The 20559-nt window shown below is 41.0% G+C and overlaps 2 protein-coding genes across 4 annotated transcripts in view; both read left to right on the top strand.

Annotated features, from left to right (window-relative positions):
• Positions 1 to 13876, top strand: part of golga1 (golgin A1) — a 32719-nt gene extending 18843 nt beyond the window's left edge. For all 3 annotated transcript variants that reach the window (XM_038294113.1, XM_038294115.1, XM_038294114.1), the window contains 16 exons: positions 600 to 711; positions 788 to 871; positions 994 to 1119; positions 1293 to 1388; positions 1531 to 1626; positions 4960 to 5055; positions 5137 to 5277; positions 5428 to 5502; positions 5762 to 5851; positions 9520 to 9622; positions 9736 to 9884; positions 10015 to 10173; positions 10262 to 10321; positions 10404 to 10628; positions 10709 to 10795; positions 12493 to 13876. In XM_038294113.1, coding sequence (XP_038150041.1) covers positions 600 to 711; positions 788 to 871; positions 994 to 1119; positions 1293 to 1388; positions 1531 to 1626; positions 4960 to 5055; positions 5137 to 5277; positions 5428 to 5502; positions 5762 to 5851; positions 9520 to 9622; positions 9736 to 9884; positions 10015 to 10173; positions 10262 to 10321; positions 10404 to 10628; positions 10709 to 10795; positions 12493 to 12573 — 1780 coding nt within the window. In that variant the 3' untranslated portion in view covers positions 12574 to 13876. The remainder of the gene's footprint in view (positions 1 to 599; positions 712 to 787; positions 872 to 993; positions 1120 to 1292; positions 1389 to 1530; positions 1627 to 4959; positions 5056 to 5136; positions 5278 to 5427; positions 5503 to 5761; positions 5852 to 9519; positions 9623 to 9735; positions 9885 to 10014; positions 10174 to 10261; positions 10322 to 10403; positions 10629 to 10708; positions 10796 to 12492) is intronic.
• Positions 13877 to 14498: 622 nt separating this feature from the next.
• Positions 14499 to 18257, top strand: rpl35 (ribosomal protein L35). The gene is made up of 4 exons (XM_038294100.1): positions 14499 to 14582; positions 15038 to 15174; positions 17616 to 17697; positions 18065 to 18257. The coding sequence occupies exons 1-4, from the start codon at positions 14580 to 14582 to the stop codon at positions 18212 to 18214; spliced, it is 372 nt and encodes a 123-aa protein (XP_038150028.1). The 5' UTR covers positions 14499 to 14579; the 3' UTR covers positions 18215 to 18257.
• Positions 18258 to 20559: the final 2302 nt, after the last annotated feature.

The following is a 20559-nucleotide window of genomic DNA, read 5'->3' on the forward strand; positions in this document are numbered from 1 at the left end:
ATCCAGTGTTGCAGAACTTTACTGTAACATTTGCATGAAAATTTCTTACTTCAACTATAAAGCATAGATCTAGGTGCTAGCTGCAACTCTCTGTTACCTTTTTTGCCACAGCCGGCCCATGTTAATCATATTACAACCACCTAAAGGGCTGCAGGCAGAAACTTGGTGCTCTTGTGAAATGTGTTGTGATTAAAAAATTAAGTCACTCTGCGATTTGAAATTAGCATTTTTCTAAATTGCAATTATATTGCAAATGCAACTAATTGTCCAGCCCTGATTAAAAATAGTAAAAAAATGTAAGGGATTGTAATGTGAGCGCCTGTATCATCATTAATGATCTAAGGTTTTATTTTATCAAATAAAATAGTCTGTTTCTTTCACTGAGTGTTTTTTTTTGTTTTTTACATATTAGTGGAAGTCATTCTTTGTTACATTTACCTTGATTCTTTTTCATCAAAATATAAATATTTTTTAAATGTTCCAAAAGTAATAAGTTCTTTTTCTGTCCTCCGATAACACTCTTAGCTTAAAATTTAGATTTTTAAAGCATTTTACAGAGCGCCCTATAAAGGGATAAACGGATTTCTGTTCCTCCTCAGAGAAGAACTGCTGCTGCTTCGAGAAGAAGCAGACAAGAAGATCGTGGAGCTGGAAGGACGAAGTCAGGAGCTGCAGGCCGTCATCCAGCAGGTTTCTGAGGACTTCCAAACGGTCAGTTCAGAACAACAGCACCACTCTATGCCAGCTGCTGAGTTTATACTGACACCGTCGGTTCTGTTTCCATCAGTCCCAAAACATGGTGTCGTCTCTAGAGAAGAACATTCATGACTTACAGGCCGAAAATGAATCCCTGAAATTACATCAACAGAAGGTGAGGAGATATTATCATTATTATTTATAATCAGGAGAATATTTTCAAACAAATGTTTGTTATATCTAGACTTTTAATGAAAAAGCAAGATTAGATGTGAAATGTCCTGGTTCCTTCCTCAGGCTGCTGTGGCAGAGGAGGAAAAGGAACGGCTGCTGGTGGAGCTTCAGAAGAAGGTCTCCTCCTTAGGGAGACGGCTGCAGGGGAATCTGAGCCAAGACGAGCATCTGCAGGAGCTCCTCCAGGAGGCAGGTTTCTCCTCCCATCAATGACACTTTGATAGATATTCCAGATTATAGTCTTTAAAGCAGTGAAATAAAATTCCTTCCCTCGTCTCAGATGTACACACTTTATAATCTAAGACTAGGTGTGTGTTTGGAGCAGAAATGGCCGATAACCTGCGCTGTCTTTTTCCTTCTAGAAGTCCAACCTTGAGTTAAGCCTTGAAGAGACCAGAGCAGAGATGTTGGCTGTTAGGACCAACCATGCTGACACTGTCAGCTCCCTGGAGGCACAGGTGAAGTAATGCATCGACTGATTACAGGGTGCTTCTCTTACTGCGGATCAGTATCAGTAGGGCGTACCCTCCCTGCCAGGTTGAATGAATGAATGAAAATAGATCTATGTTTATCATTCCTGTATTTCCTGTGTGATCTCAGGTTTCTAAGATGAGTGGCAGTATTACTGAGCTGCAGACGCTTCTTCGACACAAAGAGGATTCCTCCAAGGCCTACAGAGACAGAACAGACGCACAGGTCAGCTGCCGCTCTACCTCTGTAACGTGGCAGCCTTATGATGCCTTGTGTTTTGTCTATGCTTACATGTTGTAGGTCTATATTAGGTGGATGAGTAACAGCCAGATTGCAGTTGTTATGGTTTTGCAACTTTATCATTGCCTAAAGCCCCTGTCACACCTTGGCGATTTAGACCAGCCTAACGTCCTGAAAATCTGGCAGAAACGCTGGCATACCTTGGATAAGTTATGGGTGGGTTTTGTATAAGTTATTTGCACGCTGAAGCACACTGACTCACAGCAAGTATGCCATAAATGTTAAGTTACTCGTAAATTGTTTGATTGTTGACACACTATAAGTGTAAGTTAATCGTAAGTCATGATGTCTAGCTTACCCAAAACCTATGAGTAACTTCTGTATTACTTATGCGTAACTTATTTCCAATGCATATCAACGTATCTAGGGTTGAGAATTGATAAGATTTTCAAGATTCTGATTCCCTTATCGATTCTGTGAAGCCATTCGATTCTCTTATCAATTCTGTGACACAATAAACTTGCTAAGTGCACGGTGACATTCGTCTACCTTTGCCTGGGGCATTCTATTTCTGCCTGCCTTGGTGAAAACAGAAGGCAGTGAACGGGAGCTGCCAGCCTCTGATCCAGCCACGCTACCCGTCTCGTCACAGTCATCTAAATCTAAAAGAGAACTTATCTGTTTAATGAAAAAGCATTACTGTACAATTCCGAGAAATAAACTCATCTCCCCCTGATTTAAATAAAGGAGTGTCACCTTTATATCGCTCCCTGAACTGCGGAGAAACTTTGTAGCATGTCTAAAAACCCCAAAGAGAGGTAGGAAATGTGTTTATTTCCAGAAATGACATCTGATTTACTAGGAACCACATTAAGCACAGCCAGTGATATAAAACTAGCTACTTCCCATCAGAGTTGCCTTCCATGCTGGTCGTAACTTTAGCTTCTGTCCGGAAGCATCAAAAACACGACATTAGTTAAAATGTATCCCATGTTGTGTGCGCAGGTGTTTCTCCATGTAGGATGTATTTCCTCGCACGGATGTTTTTGCCACTTTATACCCAAATTTACCATCGCTTTACCCGATGGGACGCCATTTTTTTGTTTTGCTTTTCTAGACTTATGCCTCGTCAAGTCGTACTTGCTTACTGAATGCCGTGTGCGTAACTTGCGTAAAAAAACATGACGTAAGTCGTGCTGTCCAGCGCTGGGCTCTGGTGCTGCCTGGAACCGTTAAAAGAGCCGTTAAGCGAGCTGCCATGGAATTGGAACACACTGAACCGGTTCTCCTAAACGTATCTGACGTGTTCCAGACGACCACTGAACGTGTTTCTAACTTCCAGCTAGTGTATAATGGTGTATTGTCAGTGTTTTAAAAGGAGGTTCACAGGAGGAAACCTTCAGTTCGCCTCCAGCCTTCATCACCATCATAGGGTGAGTGTGATGGAGCCTCCCTGCGTCCACGGCCACGACCAACAAACTACCTAGCAGATGTGACGCTAAATCTGCTGCGACTGCAAACCTTCTTTCTTCCTTTTTTCTTTTTATTTATTCTTTTTTTTTTTTTTTTTTGGCGTTTGGTAAACAGAAGCTAGGTTAATTCCGCCATCAAGGAAATCCTTTTATGCAGACCGGGCAACACCGGGCGCATCGCTGCCCCGCTGACGGCACTAACTCATGCATCATTTCATGGGCATCACACTGCCATGCGTTTATGCATAAGTTAGGCTGTAATACGCGTTGTCAGGCAAACGCTGGATGAAACATCAAGATCAAGGTGTGACAGGGCGCTAAAAATTATTTATCCATCCATTTTCTTACACTCTTATCCCAAGTGGGGTCGCAAGGGGTGCTGGTGTCTACCTCCAGCCGTCTACGGGCGAGAGGCGGGGTACACCCTAGAGCAGGGAATATTAGCCCGAACCGGACGGGACCCGAGAGGTCCTGCCCGGTTCGGGCGGGTTCGGGCTGTACTTTTTATTATTTCATTCGGGCCGGGCCGGGCTCGGGCTTTAAATCGTTATATGCGCGGCAAATAAATGATCATGTGATAACGTTCGATCTATACGCGATGAATGCAAAATGGATGTTACAGAAGTGAAACGGAGATTAGCCCTTAATGCGCACAATTGAAAAATGTCGGGCTGCAAACGGGTCGGGCTCTACGAAGCTGTCAATCATAACGGGCCGGGCCGGGCACGGGCCTGGTTCTTTCGGACTCGGGTCGGTTTCGGGCTGACTTTCAAGGCCCGTTTCATGCTCTAGTACACCCTGGCGAGTCCATCGCAGGGCAAAACAGAGACAAACAGGACAAACAACCATTTAGGCACACACTCACAGTAACTCACTTAACAGTCATGTTTTTGGGGGAAGCCGGAGTACCCGGAGAGAACCCACGTATGCTCAGGGAGAACATGCAAACTCTAGGCCGGGAAACGAACCCAGAACATTCTTGCTGCAAGGCAGCAGTGCTACCCACTGCGCCACTGAGCACTAGAGTAAATACATTTTAGAAGCGTCAAAGTATAGCTAAGCTGTAAATGGGAGCAACTCTGTTCCATCTGCTCTGGGATTTTTCAGAAGGTTTTAATCTCATCTACTGTCTTTAATTTCTCTGAATAAATGATGTGAATAATCACAAGAGATGCTTCTTACTGTAAAAGTACCAAAACAGATCTCTGTAACTTCAACTTTGCTCAGATTCCCTGAATGCAGCAGCATTTTTTTTTATACCGAATCCCATAAATAAATCTTTCTCCTTAAGTCTCTTCAAAAAATGACAATCATGACTTCAAAAACTAGTTTTATTTCCACTATTCCCTCCGTAGACTGACCCTCATTTAAAAGGCAGTGATTCAAGCTGTGAAACGTGCTGATAAAACAATCATGTTTCACAGCAAACGGTGAGAATAAAACGTATTGAATGTTTCCAGCTACTGGTTTTCATTTATGAGTATAGATCAAAGAGCAAAAGGATATGAACTGATATCACTCTGAGCTATGGAAGCCTAAGGATTGGCTTGGTGGGAATAAAATCCAGATTTTTCCATAACAGAGGATGGGATTAATCGCCCGACCCCACAAAAAACATCACAACAGTAGCTTGAACCCTGAAGATCTCTAAGCTTTCTATCAGTCAGTGCATTGTCACCACCTTGTGGTGGGAGGTCCAATGCTGGCAGGTGTTTAAAGGTCCTTCACTGAACTGGTTAAAGTGTCCAAATATTCAGCAGTTGGAGGCGGTAGGGTTTAGCAGACAGAAAATAAGTCTGTATTATCTAGAAATCTTGATCATTAAACTAACATTTGTTTGTTTTAGATCGCCACTTTGGAGCAAGAGATTCTTGAGAGAACAGAGAGAATAAAGACAGCAGAGCAGCAGGTGGCAGAGAAACAGCAGCGCATGGATCAATTGGTAACAACTCCTGCGTGTTCTAAGTTTATCTCCTGATCCTACAGGATAATTATTGGTTTGTTATATACACTTTTCCTCCAGCAGGGGGAGTGGAGTGCAGAGAAGGCCTTCCTGGAGCAGCAGGTGCGTTTGACAGAGCAGCAGAGTGTGGAGCGGGTCGGCCAGCTGGAGGAAAACGTCTCCTCTCTTCACACGGAGAAACTCTCACTTCTGGACAGGGTGGTATGTTTCCTCTACACTCTTTGTTGACATGGTAACCGTGTGACGCAGGCGGTTATTCTGCTGCCAGAGCGAGGGAAGTGTGTTCATAACAAAAATCACAAAGAAAAGGCAAAGAAATTAGTTTTAAAAAGCCAGTTTTCTGTCTGACAGGCGGATCTGGATAAACAGCTGGTTCAGGCAAACTCCATTTTGAAGCAGCAAGCGGAGGAACTGGAGAATTCCAAGGTAAAAACTCCAACGTTCCTGGAAGACCTTCATCATCTCTGTCAGTATTTTATTAGAGCATCACCAAACAGGCCAAAAACACAGAACTGACTGAGAAAAAGGCTTGGTTTGATTAAGGGGCCTTTGCAGCTTTAAAAAAAATCTTTAGTAGATCTGAAGATCTCAGTTTAGATGTAATAAGAGCGTAATGGGATGTTTTCAGAGAAGAGGAGCAGAGTAAACATGTTGTATTTATTCTGTGTCTCATGTGTTTCCTCAGGCAGAGCTGAACAGCCGGCTTACTGTGAACACAGAAATCGCTAAATCTCTGGAGGAAACCAGACGGCAGAAGGAGGAGCTGCAGAAACAGGTCAGCATATTTCCCTTTAGACGTCTGGATGTATAAACCAACACATCAGGTCCACACCATCATCTGATAAAAGATTTTAAAAACAACCAAGTAGACTGATGAGCTAAACACATCTTCCTATACTTTGGGGATTGTTTATTAACAGAACTGAACTAGAGATCAGGATGTGCAAAGAACCATTTCCAGCCAATAAAGGCTCCATAAAGCACAGCCTGAGGCAGGGACTTTGGCTCAGCTGTTGCAGCCCTGCAGTCCTGCTGTCTTTCTGCTGCTGAGTCCACTTGATGACCTGGTTTAAGCTGCAGCTTTTGAGCTGCAGAATATTTGCAGAGTTACAATCAACATGAAGGCTGCATGTTTCAAAGATCCTGTGTTTGCTAAACCTGCACGAATCATGAACTCTTCACCAGCTTGCAGGTTTTGGTGATCGTTGATTGCCAGGTGTGAAGTTAGTTACACTGAGGTGTCAAAAGTGTTAATGTTTATTACTCAAGTAGACGTAGCTATCCTACTGTTTAAAACACTTTTATAGATGTTAGAGTATCAACTTCAGCTTTTTACTAAACAGAAAGTGTAAAAGTACCATTTTTAAAACAACTTAAAATATGAAGTAAAAGTAATGCAGGAAAAAAATATTAAAGACAATCTGGATGATTCCTTGCTTATAATTAGGTTTCTTAGTTTTATAACTACTATTAATAGTGTCAAATTGAACTTTACATCATCTTGAAGAACATCTATTTTGGTATATGGTGAACAACAAGTTGGGGCAGCACCAAGTTCAACCACAAATAAATTAATTGTCTGGATGAAAGAAATTATTTTGATGATGATTATTTTTTTTTATTTTAACAGAAAATGAGCTTAAATAAAACAAAGCTAATGAGTGTATTTTTGATATCTAAGGAGTAAAAAGTAAAGATAAATGCAAAAAAATGTGATAAGTAGAACAAAAAAGTTGCCTAAAAAATAATTTACAACATAAACTTTCTTCGTAACGTAACAAAGTATTTAAGCTTTACTTGACAGCTCTGCATTTACCAGAGTAACTATTTGAAAGAGATGTATTTTTATGAGGTAGTTTTACTTTACTCCTCTCCTTCCTTTACTTGAGTGATATTGTTGTGATGTTTCGCGTCTCCTTCTTCAGTAAAGTTAGTCTGCAGCTTCTCTGCTCACGGAATAAAAAGTAAACAGTAGAAATGGGTGGAAGTTTCTCCCTCTGTCCTAATGAAAGGTTTCCTGATACGACTTTTTTTTATTTCTGACAAACCAGTATCCCAGCTTTGATTAATGACAGATACAGATATTGACCCCATTTCAGCGCTAATAATTCAAACCTTTGTTGTGCATAACAGTCGAGAACAACGGGTCCATTTATTATTAACCACTCGGCTACATTAACTTTAAAGCAGTAGCAGAATGGTTCTTATGTGGCTTATATCAGATTTATTTCTGTTTATTTTGTTTCTTATTCTTATCTTATTTCTTATTTATCTGTATTTTTGTTTAAATCTTTAATGTGATACTAGAAATCTCAAATAACATTTCTCTTTTTGCATCATTTTTCAAGGTCAAATCAGGTATTATGATCCAAAAGTTATTCGCTACTTGATGAATTCATACTTTCAGACTTTATGTAATGTTTATTGTGTATACCATTTATCAATAGTTTAGGCAAGGAAAGTTCATTTATTTAGCACAATTCAGTACAAAGAGAATTTAAAGTGCTTTGCATGAATTTATTGATGAAATAGAAGGAAAATAAAAATAGAATAAAAGCAAGTAAAGATGAAATGATGAAAGCAGGTAGTAAAGCAAATGGCAAGAACACAACCTTAAGGAGTAGATGTTAGCGTTTTTCAGGTACGTGGTACAGACTGCAAACACCAGGATAATAAAGCGAACATATTTTGCCGGCAGGTTTTGTCATTTAGTTAAAGTTAATGTAGGCGTAAATAAACTTTTTCATGGCAGTGATCATAGCGCTTTGCATCAGCAGCGCTGTGTCCGTCTCCCTGCCAGGTCCCAGATCAGCTTCTCTGATTGGGTAATGTGGCGCCAAGCAGAAAAAGTAAAATTTTTCCAACTCCAGCATCTGCTACCTATGAAGCTGGTCACGTGCGTCAGAAGCTCATGAGGCGCTGCTCAGACGCGCTGCAGGACCTTTTGATGCGCCTGGATGCGGGTCAACCATTGACTTTGTATGTAAAATAGCTCCTTCAGTTGCATTAAGTGTGAACGTAGCGCGACATTCAAAAACATTTTCAAGTTAGTATTGGCTGGAGTTCCATCCATCCATTTTTCTTCCGCTTTATCCGGGGCCGGGTTGCGGAGGCAGCAGTCTAAGCAGAGATGCCCAGACTCCCGATCCACACACACCTCCTCCAGCTGCTCTGGGGGGGGGGGCCCCGAGGCGACACCAGACCAGCTCAGAGACATAGTCCCTCCAGCGTATCCTGGGCCTTCCACCAGGCCTCCTCCCAATGGGACATCATTGGAACACCTCGCGAGGGAGGTGACCAGGAGGCGTCCAGAACAGATGCCCGAGCTACCTCAGCTGGCTCCTTTCGACGTGGAGGAGCAGTCACTCTACTCTCAGCTCCTCCCTGGTAACTAAGCTCCTCACCCGATCTTAAAGGGTCCGCCCAGCCACCCTGCGAAGGAAACTCATTTCAGCCACTTGTAATCGCTACTTTTCCTATCGGTCATAACCCAGATCTCATGACCGTAGGTGAGGTGGCGAACGTAGATAGATCGGTAAATCCAGCTTTGCCCCCTGGCTCAGCTTCCTCTTCACCACAACAGTCCGATACAAGCGACCACATCACTGCCGACGCTGCACCGATCTGTCTATCGATCTCACTCCATCCGTCCCTCACTCCTGAACTCCTTGGGTGGAGTTAATAATCCAAATATTAAAACAGGATAATAGCTCAAAATGTGATGAATAAATAAATATTTTTTCACATAAATAACAAAGGACATATTTTAAGTAGAAAAGCACCCAGAGAAAGCAAGCCTCAGCCAAGCATTAAGTTTTGCTCCATATTGTGACTTACTCCTCTACCTAAAGGATCTGGATTGTTACCAAATTTTAATAAATTGTTCCCTGGGATGAGGTGCGCCTCTGGTAAAAATTTTGCTGATAAACCAAAAACTTTCCCTTTCCTTGTTGTTTTCAGTATAATTGTATGTATTATTCAGACTTCTTGAGTCTGATTCTGAAGCTGTTAGGAGTCACTGCTGCCACCTTCTGGATTAGGAGGGAACTGCTCATTCTGCCAAATATCCCCATCTGACAATGTTGGAGAGAATCCTTAAAAAAAGATCCTGTATCTGGATTATGATCTGGATCATCACCAACATTTAAAAGATATTTCGTTCACATGGAAGAGATTCGTTTTTAAATACTTTACACGCCTCAGATGTTTATCTACTCCATGTCCAAGGTGAACAGCTCCTTTAACTGCTTAAAAATAGGAGTCAGAGATGTTCTGCTGGACTTGTTCATTTCTCCAAACATCCCTGGATAAGCGATAAACGCCCTGCCTCCAGTCACAGCAGGTTGTCTTAGAACTGAACCTTTAGCCCAGAAGCAGGAAGCAGACGGTAAATTCAGAGCTGATGGTGTTAAATGAGATGTATCTGTTTCTGCTTGATGTTAGGTTGGTGAACTGACTGTGGATCTACAGAACTCCCAACAGGAATTATCAATTGCTGCTAAGAAACTGAGACTGAGGGATGAGGATGTCCAAACACTTCAGAATGGTACACAGACACACACCACTAGTCCTTAAAGTTTACTGCATCACACACGTCTGCTTCCACTTCTTGAAAATGAGAAATCAGCCAGTTGATCTAACCCTCTGCTGGTGTTACAGAGCTGCAGAGTCGGCAGGACTCGCTGGCTCAGCTGCAGGAGGAGACCGAACGGCTGCGACAGGTGGAGCTGGATAAAGACTCTGAGCTGAAGAGCCTGAGGGAGGAGCTGCTGAGCCAGACGCAGCAGCTGGACAGCTGCCAGGCACGGGTCAGCTCACACTTTGATCTAATGACACAGCTGGAAACCATTAGTTACTGGATGAGGAAGATGGCTGTACTGTGGTAATCCATTGATTGACTGCATAACACAGCAGCCCTGTTTGATGTTTGTGATTCAGATTTCATACTTGGAGGTGGAGGTGGAAACACTGACAGAGCAGCTTCAAAGTCTGGAGGGTTGTGAGGAGGATCAGAACGGCTGCGTGACTCCGGATGACCTGGATCACATCCAGAAGGTCAACAGGGATCTGGAGCAGCAGCTCAGCGACAAGAACAGGGTCAGACACCTTTCCTAGCTCAGCCCCACCTTCTGCATGAACATACATTCACACTGCTACCTCTATATCATGCATGTGTTGTTTCCAGACGATAAAGCAACTGCAGCAAAGGCTGGCAGAGTTGAAGAGAACTCTACAGAAGGAACTGGTAATACAGGGAACTGTAGCATTCATCTGGAGGCACTGAGAAAATAAAGTAGTTCATTTTGTGTTGTTTTGCTGTTCTGAAGAAATTAAAGCCTGAGCTAGAAGCTGAAGGGAAGGAGAAGACTGCGGAAAGTCGAGCAGAGAAACAGGAGCGTGTGAATTCGGAGCCACCTCCACCAGCAGCCCTATGCCCCATCACGTCCAGCATCACCGTCACCAACACCTCAGACCTCAACGACTCGCGGGAAATCAACTTTGAGTATCTCAAACACGTCGTTCTCAAGTTCATGTCCTGTAGGGAGGCTGAGGTGGGTCATCCAGAGGTGCATGCTCTACCTGCAGGCAGCTTTACAAGCACAGACCAAACGTGTCCTGATTTCCCCATCAGGCATTCCAGCTGATCCGAGCCGTGTCTGTGCTGCTCAACTTCACTCGAGAGGAGGAGGACATGCTGAAGCAAACCCTGGAGTATAAGGTTGGTGGTTCGTGTTCTCTCTGGCTTTAACTCGGTTTACTTTCAACAAATGACAGAAGATTAGGGTAAGGTGTCACACCTTGCCGATTTAGCCAGCGTATGCCTGATGTCCCAGAATCTCCTAAAACGCTGGCATACGGTGAACTTTCTATGTACTTTTTCAATTTTGGACGTATAGAGTATTCATAACAAGTCCAGAGATTATGTCCAACAACAGCCTAACTTATACATAAAGCATGGCAGCGTAATGTCCAATAAAATGATGCTAAAGCCTAATTGTAGAGTGAGTCTGGGGCCGCCCATACCTGCCATCAGGCACATTTTCCTTCTGAAGAAGCTTTTTAAATCCTTTATACACAAGCATGCCCATCCATACATACCATGGGAATTTGATGCAAAAGCATCATTTCATGGGCATTACGAAGCTTCAGTGAATTATTATGCTATGTTCACACCAGACGCAGCAGGAGCAGCAGAATCGCGTCTGCTGCTTCATTTTTGCTGCTTGTACCCGTTAGTTCTGACGCGCGGCTTAAGCAGCTTTGCTGATCCGGCTGCGTGGTCGAAAAGTGTGTCTGACGCGCGTTGGGCGGAGCTTCACTATCCTTTCTTTGCCTTGCAGCTATATTTGCTGTGATCAGTGGGAATAAAGTAGTTTTATTATGTTTCTAAGTGAGAAAATCCACCTGAAAACATAATCGGTACAGTCAGTTCATTCAGATTATCATCCTGCCTTCTAATATTAGTTCTGTCGGAGCCGCTCAGACCCCCACATACCGGCGGTGTGCTGTCAGTAGGATCCCATTCAACAGCAGCCTCTGGCCGGGTCGCCTCCTCGCGGTTCGCCACGGCGGCTGGAAGGTGGTTTTCATCTAAATAATCCAAACTGCAGGCAGCAGGATAATAAAAGCGAACATATTCTGTCGGCAGGTTTCAGCATTTTAAGTTAATTTATGCGTCAATAAACTGTTTAAGAGGAGTGATCATAGCGCTCTGTGTCATCAGCGATGTGTCTGTCTCATGGCCAGCTTCTCTGATTGGTTGATGCGGCGCGTCGAGCAGCAAAAGTTCAATTCTTCCATTTCGAGCAACAGCGCGTTTGCGGCGCGTCAGATGCATAAACGCTCCCGACGAGCTGCTTCTGCTGCTCAGACGCGCTGCACCTGCTGCTCATTTTGCTACGCCTTGACGCGCGTCAACCATTGACCTTTCATGTAAACTCGCTGCTTCTGCCACGCCTGCTGCGTCCGGTGTGAACGTAGCATTATGCCATTGTACAGTAGCTGTAAGTTAGACAGACGTTCAGCAGCCGTCTGGAACACATCAGATACGATGATATATGTTGCGCATTATGCAGAAGTTACTTATGGATTTTGGATAAACTAGACACCATGACTTATGAGTAACTTACACTCATCTATGTCAATAATCAGATAACTTACCTCTAACTTATGCCCCAATGAATGGCATACACTGGAAATATTCAAAATTTCTTGACATATTTGCTGTTATGTCGACATGCGTCAGCATTCTTCAGCGTGCTCATAACTTATACAAAACTCACCCATAACATATCCAACGTATGCCAGCGTTTTTGTACATCAGGCATACGCTGGCTTAATCATCAAGGTGTGACAGGGGCTTCAACAAGAACGATAGTTTGGTTTCCTTCTGCTCTAATGACTGATGTGTTGCAGATGTCCTGGTTTGGATCCAAACCTTCTCCCAAAGGAATCATCCGACCTTCGATCTCAGGCTCTTCCACTCACTGGAGCTGATGAACAGCAAAGTGAACCATGGAGGTGAAGAGAAAGGGAATAAAGGAGCAGCTCAACCAGAAGAAGGAACTCTTTGTTTTGTTGCCTTTCTTTAAGAAAAATTCCACTTTGATCCACTTCTCACAGCGTTTCCCCTGCTCGCTTCGGGTTAAACTCTTGGGTTTTGGCGACGTTGGAGACAAAGGAAAACCCACACAGCAGAATAAAGAGATAACTACCTAGCATTTGTTTATTGGTTTATAAGGAAACATCGATGCACGTTCTGTTGGAACAAGCGTTTCCATGATGAGACTCAGCATGTTATTCAGTGGCTCATATTTTAAATCACAAATGCCTCTTCTGTTAAAATGTTAGGAAGCATTACTCTCAGTAGACTGAAGCTGGATTCTAATAAGTGAAACAATCAGAATCAATTTACACCAGACCTGGATTATCTCTACTTGAAGCTAATCTCACTTCAGTCTGGGAATTATGCTGGTAATCCCAAATTTAAAAAGCGGTTCTATTAAAGAATTTTACTGTTTTGGGGCTGGGTGTTGATAGATTATTTGTTTTGTTTATTTTAAAGCAACATTTCACCTCCCACTGTGTGGTGAGCTAAATACTTAATGGCCTTAATTTAACCTAATGTTTTAATAATGATGTATTAAAAAGACTAACAATGGGCCCTAACTGAATGCCAGTCAGGGGCCTCTCTGTGACTGCCCAGCAATGTCTTGCTGTTCTTGGCCCCCAGTGCTAGCAATATTACCTGGATCTGCTCTACAGGTGCAACTGTATTTAAAAGATGAGATGAATACTATGTATATGTAAATAAACTTACATTCCAACATGTCTGTTTATGTATAGAGATATGTACATACTGTATGCATTGAGATTTTTTCTAAATTGGGGTGTAAATATTTTAATGAAATGGTTTTATTGTATTTATCTTTAGCGTTGAAATGTCTCCATCAGTCCCTCTGCTCTATGTTTCCCTTCAGTCCTGACTTTCAGACACTATTCTTTTTCTGAAATATTGATTTGTGTTTCTGGGATACAGGAAACCCTTTAAACACAGCTGTCAGGTTATCTTGTTTACCTAATGACTGGTAGCAGGCTAGTCATACTGACTATCTGGGTGTGATGGATGTCATTGGAAGCTGTATGTAATCATAAGTTAAGCCGTGTAAGGTCTTTTTAACCTACTATTCCATCACTACAGTTTCGTCTCCAGCTTTTCTATGATTTAATGATGCCTGCAACTACAGTTGATTACTTTTGAATGGTGATTATGAATAAACCCAAAGGTCATGAAACCAGATTTCAGAGTCCAAACCTTACTATTTTTTTTTTTTTTTGGCTTATTTTCTTTTTTTCTACAATGGAAGAGATTGGTTATTGACTTAAATTAAAGGAACCCACTGCTGTTTTTTTCCCCCTCCTAATCTCTATTCTAGCAACAAGGCTACATCTGAATAAATGTGTGGGATCTAGAAGCTTCATTTTTGTTATACCCTTGGTATAACAAAACCCTTGGTACTCAGGAAACTTGGCGTGTTTCAGATGCATCTGCTCCATCTTTTTGTTTCTTTCAAAACAGCAGTCTGTCAGTCACTTATTAATTTAAATAATATATGGCAGCATGGAGACCTATTATTGGTCCCCTTGGGACAATGAGTATACACATATATATGTGTATATATATATATGTATGTGTATATATATATTTATATATGTGTGTGTATATATGTGAGAAACTGATACATGTACCGGGATTATCTGGGATGAATTTCTCAAACGACGTTTTTTTTATTTATTTTTTTTAGTTAAAATGTCCTTTAAAATGCAGATATTAAAAATAATTGCTCGCGTCCCTTTGGTTGAGTTCGCTGTGTTAAAAACTCCGTACGCACGGGGGCGCTGTTGGTAAAATCTGGCGTGAAGTCGGACAGTTTTTTTCCGGAAGCTACTTTTTGTGAGCACGCGGTGCGTCCGGCCTTTCTAACAGGGCTTCGACGACGAACATGGTGAGGAGCTTACTCTCCAGAAGAAAACTTGAATATTTCCATTTTAAAACTTTGTTAACCACTATTATCAAGGCTCTACCTCTACATAAGGTTCTTATGTTCCCTTCAGTGGACGTGTTGAGGTTTGGGCTACAGCAGTTTAGTAGGAATTATTCAGATAATGGAGCGCTCTCACCGAGCAATGCTGCTACATTTGGAAGCTAACACTTAGCCGGAGAAACACGGTGGAGGGACCGATGACTAATAGGTTTTATGCATAGAAACTGATTATTATTAATCTTACACTGAATTATTCGCAGCAGTTGAATTGGTAATGTTGATTTTTGTTAAATGGCTATTTTATTTTAATCCTAAGATGAACCCCCAGCAGTAGCGAAGACGGAAATGTAAAGACTGCTTATGTGTAATCTGGAAGGAGCAATATCTGATTAGTCTTTTCTTCTGTTGGGTTTCAGGCCAAGATTAAGGCAAGAGATTTGCGGGGCAAGAAGAAGGAGGAGCTGCTGAAGCAGCTGGATGACCTGAAGAATGAGCTGTCCCAGCTGCGTGTGGCCAAAGTGACCGGAGGAGCCGCTTCCAAGCTCTCCAAGATGTGAGTGTAAGCAGCATGGCTGCTGCTTTGGAGCATCTCTCCATCTAAACAAACTAGCAACGTGTTGGCCACGTGCCTGTAAGGACAGAGGGGTTCTGCTTCCAAAACATTATGGCTAATAGTTAATTTACTGTTCCAGACATTGGTGTAATTTCCCTTCAAATTATGCCTTATCTAGAAAGCTCTCAGAATGGAATCATTATTAAAGTATGGATGCTGACAATGTTTTTTTAGTTTACACCTTATTCTCAATCTTTTAAAAGGAAAGTGTCATGGTGATTAATATCTGAACACGTGCCTTTTGATTTTTAGGAAGTTTTTAATTTTTGGCACAGTGAAAATCAAGAACTAAACCATAGTATAGCACAGTTTAGGGGTGTAAATCACATCCATCATGGCGATTCGATTCAGTATCGATTTCCTGAACCAACGATTCGATTATTTTCGATACTCAAGAATACACCACGATTCGATTAATCGATTAATCGGTTATTTTTTTTATTATTTTTTTTTTTTTTTTTCACACCTTACAGGCTAAACAAAGTTTCAAGTTTGAAATAAATCAATGAAAGCTGTAATATCATTATGCATTTTCTTTAGAAACAACAGCAAATAACAGAAGTAGAAAAGTTGCATCAAAAAATTCTGCAAAAATACTGCACAATATCAGTGTAATGCGTTCAATGCAATACCTCGGCTCCAGAGAAACTGTCCAACATATTTTTTTAGAATGTAATAAATATACTCAGGAAAGAGAGATGTTGCGTAGAGAGTTAGACAGGAATAAAAATAAACTAGATATAAGGAAATTGTTTCAAAGGTCATCTGGGGATGTAGTTTTTGGTAGTATTTTTAATTTTCTAAGAAGAACGGGTATTTTAGGGAGAATATAATTTGTCTGGTCCATACTCCATTCTGGAAGGTGGCGGTAATGCACCTATAAGTTGTTTGCCAACCGCCATTAAATAAAAGAAGAAGAAGGCTCCAGTGTCGACGTCACCGCCCCCTTGAGAGACGCTGCACCTCTCCCAGATTGTAGCTGATTGCAAACAGTGCCGCAGACAGGAGGCCGGCTTGTTTTGTTTTTATGACCGAAATTGCGGAAAACAACTCGTGAAGTTCGACCCGCTAGAAGAGCGAGGTGCGCGAGACCGCTGGGACCCTTTTTCCAGCTGAATCTCCGCTCTTTTTGCCCCATTGTCCCTCCGTCGTCGGACTAAACTCGCCCCCACTTCCTCATCGCCTCGGCCGTATCTAGACCCACAGCGTGTAGCCCAGACCACGCTTCAATACTGAGCATAATTTAAAAATGTCTGTGTCAAGCTTGCTGCAACAAACTGCTGTAAGAGTATAACCAGGAAGAGCGGTAGGAGGGCATAATAGGTTTAGCGCCACCGCAGCACGGGAGGGGGAATTACACCCAGGAGCAAATGGATAAAAATAGACCGGAGGAAAAAAAAAACATGAATCGATTCTCTTGCGGACGTGTCGATGCATCGGATCGTCGGCTTTTGGATCGATGCATCGATACAAAACGATTATTATTTACACCCCTAGCACAGTTTGCACAATTTAACTTGATTGTTTTAAGGTTTTTCTTTTTCGAAATTGAACCGTAAGGAAAAAAATTGTAAGAAACCAGGATAATCTGAATATTTCAAGGTGTTTTTTATATTTTGAATTAGTGGCATCATCTTGACAGACAGGAACTGAGAGCAGCGAAGTTAAAGATTGGGGCCTTAGCAAGTGGGTTAGATTAAAGCGTATAACTACTTATTCCCCTGGAATCTTAAGACATGACTAATAAGCTTTCCCTGTAAAACATATTAAGATTAGATCATGCTTTTGGAAAGTTTTTTATGCAAGACCACTTCCAAACTAATTTGAAAATGGACCATAGATGGCTTTACTCTATAGCAGGCATCCCCAAACTCGGTCCCCAAGCCCCCCTGTCCTGCAGGTTTTAGAGGTTTCTCTGCTTTAGCACAGCTGATTATAATGATTGCAGTAGACCAAAAGCCTGTTAATCAGCTTTCAATTAAGTGAATTTTCTTGTGGTTAGATCAAAATAATCTTATCTCTAAGTAGGAAACAAATGGTACTTTATCAGTCATTAGAAACATTAATATCAATTAAGCCTCCTCATACTAAGAGTTTTTTTTAATTAGCTTGGTATTTCTGCTGTGGGGTGGAATATAATAGATAAAGCATTTTTTTTGTTTTTTTTTTTGTTTGTTTGTTTGTGTTGTAAAGGGCAAAGTTTGTTCATTTAAATGCTGCAGCTTTAATGTGTATTGGAGCTGTTTGGTCTGAACAATTATTACATTAAGGTACCAAGCAAATTCTGGTGTTTGCAAAAAAGAAATGGGACCAGTAAATTAATTGTATGATTAATTGTTGGGTTGAACCGCTTTCTGACCCTCTCCGTTGACGCTCCACAGCCGTGTCGTTCGCAAATCCATCGCCCGGGTACTGACTGTAATCAACCAGACGCAGAAGGAGAATCTGAGGAAGTTCTACAAGGTGAGAGCTTCATTCGCCTTCCTTAGGCTCACTGAACATGCAGCTGCATGATGGGGACTTTTCAGTTTCTCTGGTCTGTGATGATAGACGTTGAGCTGATGTTACACTGACTGTAAAAAAAACTGCTTACCGAAAGACTGAGACTTGAGATGACTGTTACTGAGTCCTTGTTATCCTGGCTGCAATGATGCTGAGATATTTGGTCGATTATGTAACCATATCGGCGCTTTTAAGAATGAAATCACTAATGTCCTATTTGCATGGGGATTGGAGTTTTCGTTTGCTTGTTTTGAGATTAAATGTTTAAACACTTTTTTTCAGCAGGCCCATTTATCGCCTCCACTGAAACCTAACTTAACTTTTCCAGGGCAAGAAATACAAGCCCCTGGACCTGAGGCCCAAGAAGACCAGGGCGATGCGCCGCCGCCTCAACAAGAACGAAGAGAGTCTGCGCACAAAGAAACAGCAGAGGAAAGACCTCCTCTACTCGATGCGCAAATTTGCTGTCAAAGCTTGATTTTTTTATTTTAGGTGAAATAAAAAAATCTTTCGGTGTGTAATTGTTTCTGACCTGTTTTTATTACCCACTTTATACCAGGTCATCCCCAAAAACCCGGTTTGTTTAAATGACAAATCATTCACACACAAATTACAAAAATATGTATTGGTAGATTATTTATGGATATAAAGCTAAATTTTTACAACATTATTGGTATCTAAGTGGCCCAGTTAATAAGGATATTAAACTGATAGTAAAACATACTGAACTGAAATACTGAAGCTGGTTTGTAATGATTAATGAGCCATTGGAGACTGACCAGCAGGGGGCGGTGACACAGGAGACAAGTGGAACAAGGGATAAAGTGCTTAAATCAAAGTATTGGTTTTAACCTTTTATAGGGCAATTTACCGATTTTTGATTACCTGCACATCCCTTGGTGATGTCTAGAAGCACAAGATCTATATCCAGCCATTCAGCAAAGATGCTCCTACATCGCTGTATATCTTATTTTGGCTTTTGACCAATTAGATGAGCCCTTGAATGATATATTACCTACTGTAAATTAATTTGAGGAATTTAAGCTTATTGAAAAAAGTAAAGTTCAAAAGTTATAAACCTAGTTAACAATTATATTTAGGTTTATAAGCTTAAGCTGTGGTTTTATACCACAGCAGCAAGCGCTAAGCACAATTTGGTTTAAAATATCATTTATATTTATACATAAATTATTCATATATCATTCATATATGATCCCTCTGAGGAACAGGACTCTTTCCCATTAATGTTCTACCAGGTATTTCTTCAGTGTGGAAAAGTAATGGCCTTCCCATGGGCAGATGATCCAGGTCTAGAATGTTAAAGGCCTTTACAGAGATCAGTTCCAACCATTTCATAAATTCATTTCAAACAAGACAAGAGTCAATTTGAAATTAACTTTAATTCAGATAAGTTGAGTGATAACTGAGAGGAAAAGGATGACAGAACGAGAAAATTAAAATAAAAACCCAACGGCTGAAATGTTCCTATTCCTGTTAGGCTGCTCCACATTTCTGGATCATTTTAATAATAAACTTTGAAAGATGAGACGTTGTACACTGAGGGGTGGCAGAAAGCCGCAGAACCTCAGGGTCAATCTACACTGTTCCTAAAGGAAAATTAACAATCTATTTATTTTATAAATAAAGACAAACTAAACTTTCCTACAGCCTTTGTTAACAATAATACATAAAACATATATTTAAACATCCGTAATTTCTAGGTAAACGGTATAGTTGATAAAACTCTTTCAGTTTTAAGTTCTGGGGCATAAATCTTTTCCATTGTCATTACTTACCTACTTTTATCAATAAACGTTCGGCATAACATTTATATTTACAAGCAGGAATATTTACATAAATCGGTTATTTGATAATTTCTTATTAAACTTATTTGTCATTGATTTCAATGAAGACTCCTAGATGACTTACATAATTTTCTCTTTACCCCATATAAGACAAAATCTAGTTCTGAAAAGAGCATTAATTCTGTACTTATCATCTTTGATGTTAGTATATTGATGTGTATAATTACCCACAAAAAAATGAAATGTTTTGAATATTCCACTTGAGAGTATTGCTGCTGCTACTGTCTATATTAGAGGGAAAACAATAGTAGGGGTGGCCAATGATTGGCTAAGTGTGGCCATGGCCACCCCTGGCCCTCCATCAAGCTCCGCCCCTGCACAGCAGAGGAATTTACTCATTACATCAGCTCAAACAGTCAAAGCAGAAGAAAAAGGTGCATGGGATAATATACCATATATACAGTGCGTCCACATATGACAGCTCTTTTTATTTGGGCGCAACATTCTACCTACTTTTCATTATTATGAATACATAATATTGTTAACAGGAAACTAACAAATGGAGTAATATCAAAGTGTTAATCAAAAATTAAATATAAAAAGTCAACAGAGTAGGTCATAGTAGGTGACTGGACACCTTTTAGCAAAAAGAAAAACCAATTGAAAAATGCACTTTGTGATGCTCTAGTTATCTTTGACATGAAGTGTTTGATGATGTGAAACAGCTGAGTTTACATGTCAGTGTGAAAATACGGGGAAAATGCTTTCCTAGAGTATTATCATGTTGGAAAACAATAAAGTCTGGAACATTTTCATTATCAGCCAGGATTTTATCCCTCTACTTTCTTTATACTATTTTTAGCACTAAGATGCTTTGAATAAATTTTTTTAGGCCCTTTAAACTCTGGAATCATCCTGGTGGATCATCCAAACAAACTAGTTCAATGTAGAAATCCAGACGGTGTTCTGAACACCAAGCCCTGCCCAGAAGGCCTGTCACCTTCACTCTAATTATTTT

Source organism: Cyprinodon tularosa, unplaced genomic scaffold (assembly GCF_016077235.1).
Source record: "Cyprinodon tularosa strain WSP-4 unplaced genomic scaffold, ASM1607723v1 ctg334, whole genome shotgun sequence".
In the NCBI taxonomy this organism is placed as follows: domain Eukaryota; kingdom Metazoa; phylum Chordata; class Actinopteri; order Cyprinodontiformes; family Cyprinodontidae; genus Cyprinodon; species Cyprinodon tularosa.

Excerpts from the sequence above, each read along its gene's own strand:
- rpl35 (XM_038294100.1), top strand. Across the intron at positions 15,175-17,615 it reads GCTTCCAAGCTCTCCAAGAT|CCGTGTCGTTCGCAAATCCA; the intron begins GTGAGTGTAAGC and ends GACGCTCCACAG. Across the intron at positions 17,698-18,064 it reads ATCTGAGGAAGTTCTACAAG|GGCAAGAAATACAAGCCCCT; the intron begins GTGAGAGCTTCA and ends TAACTTTTCCAG.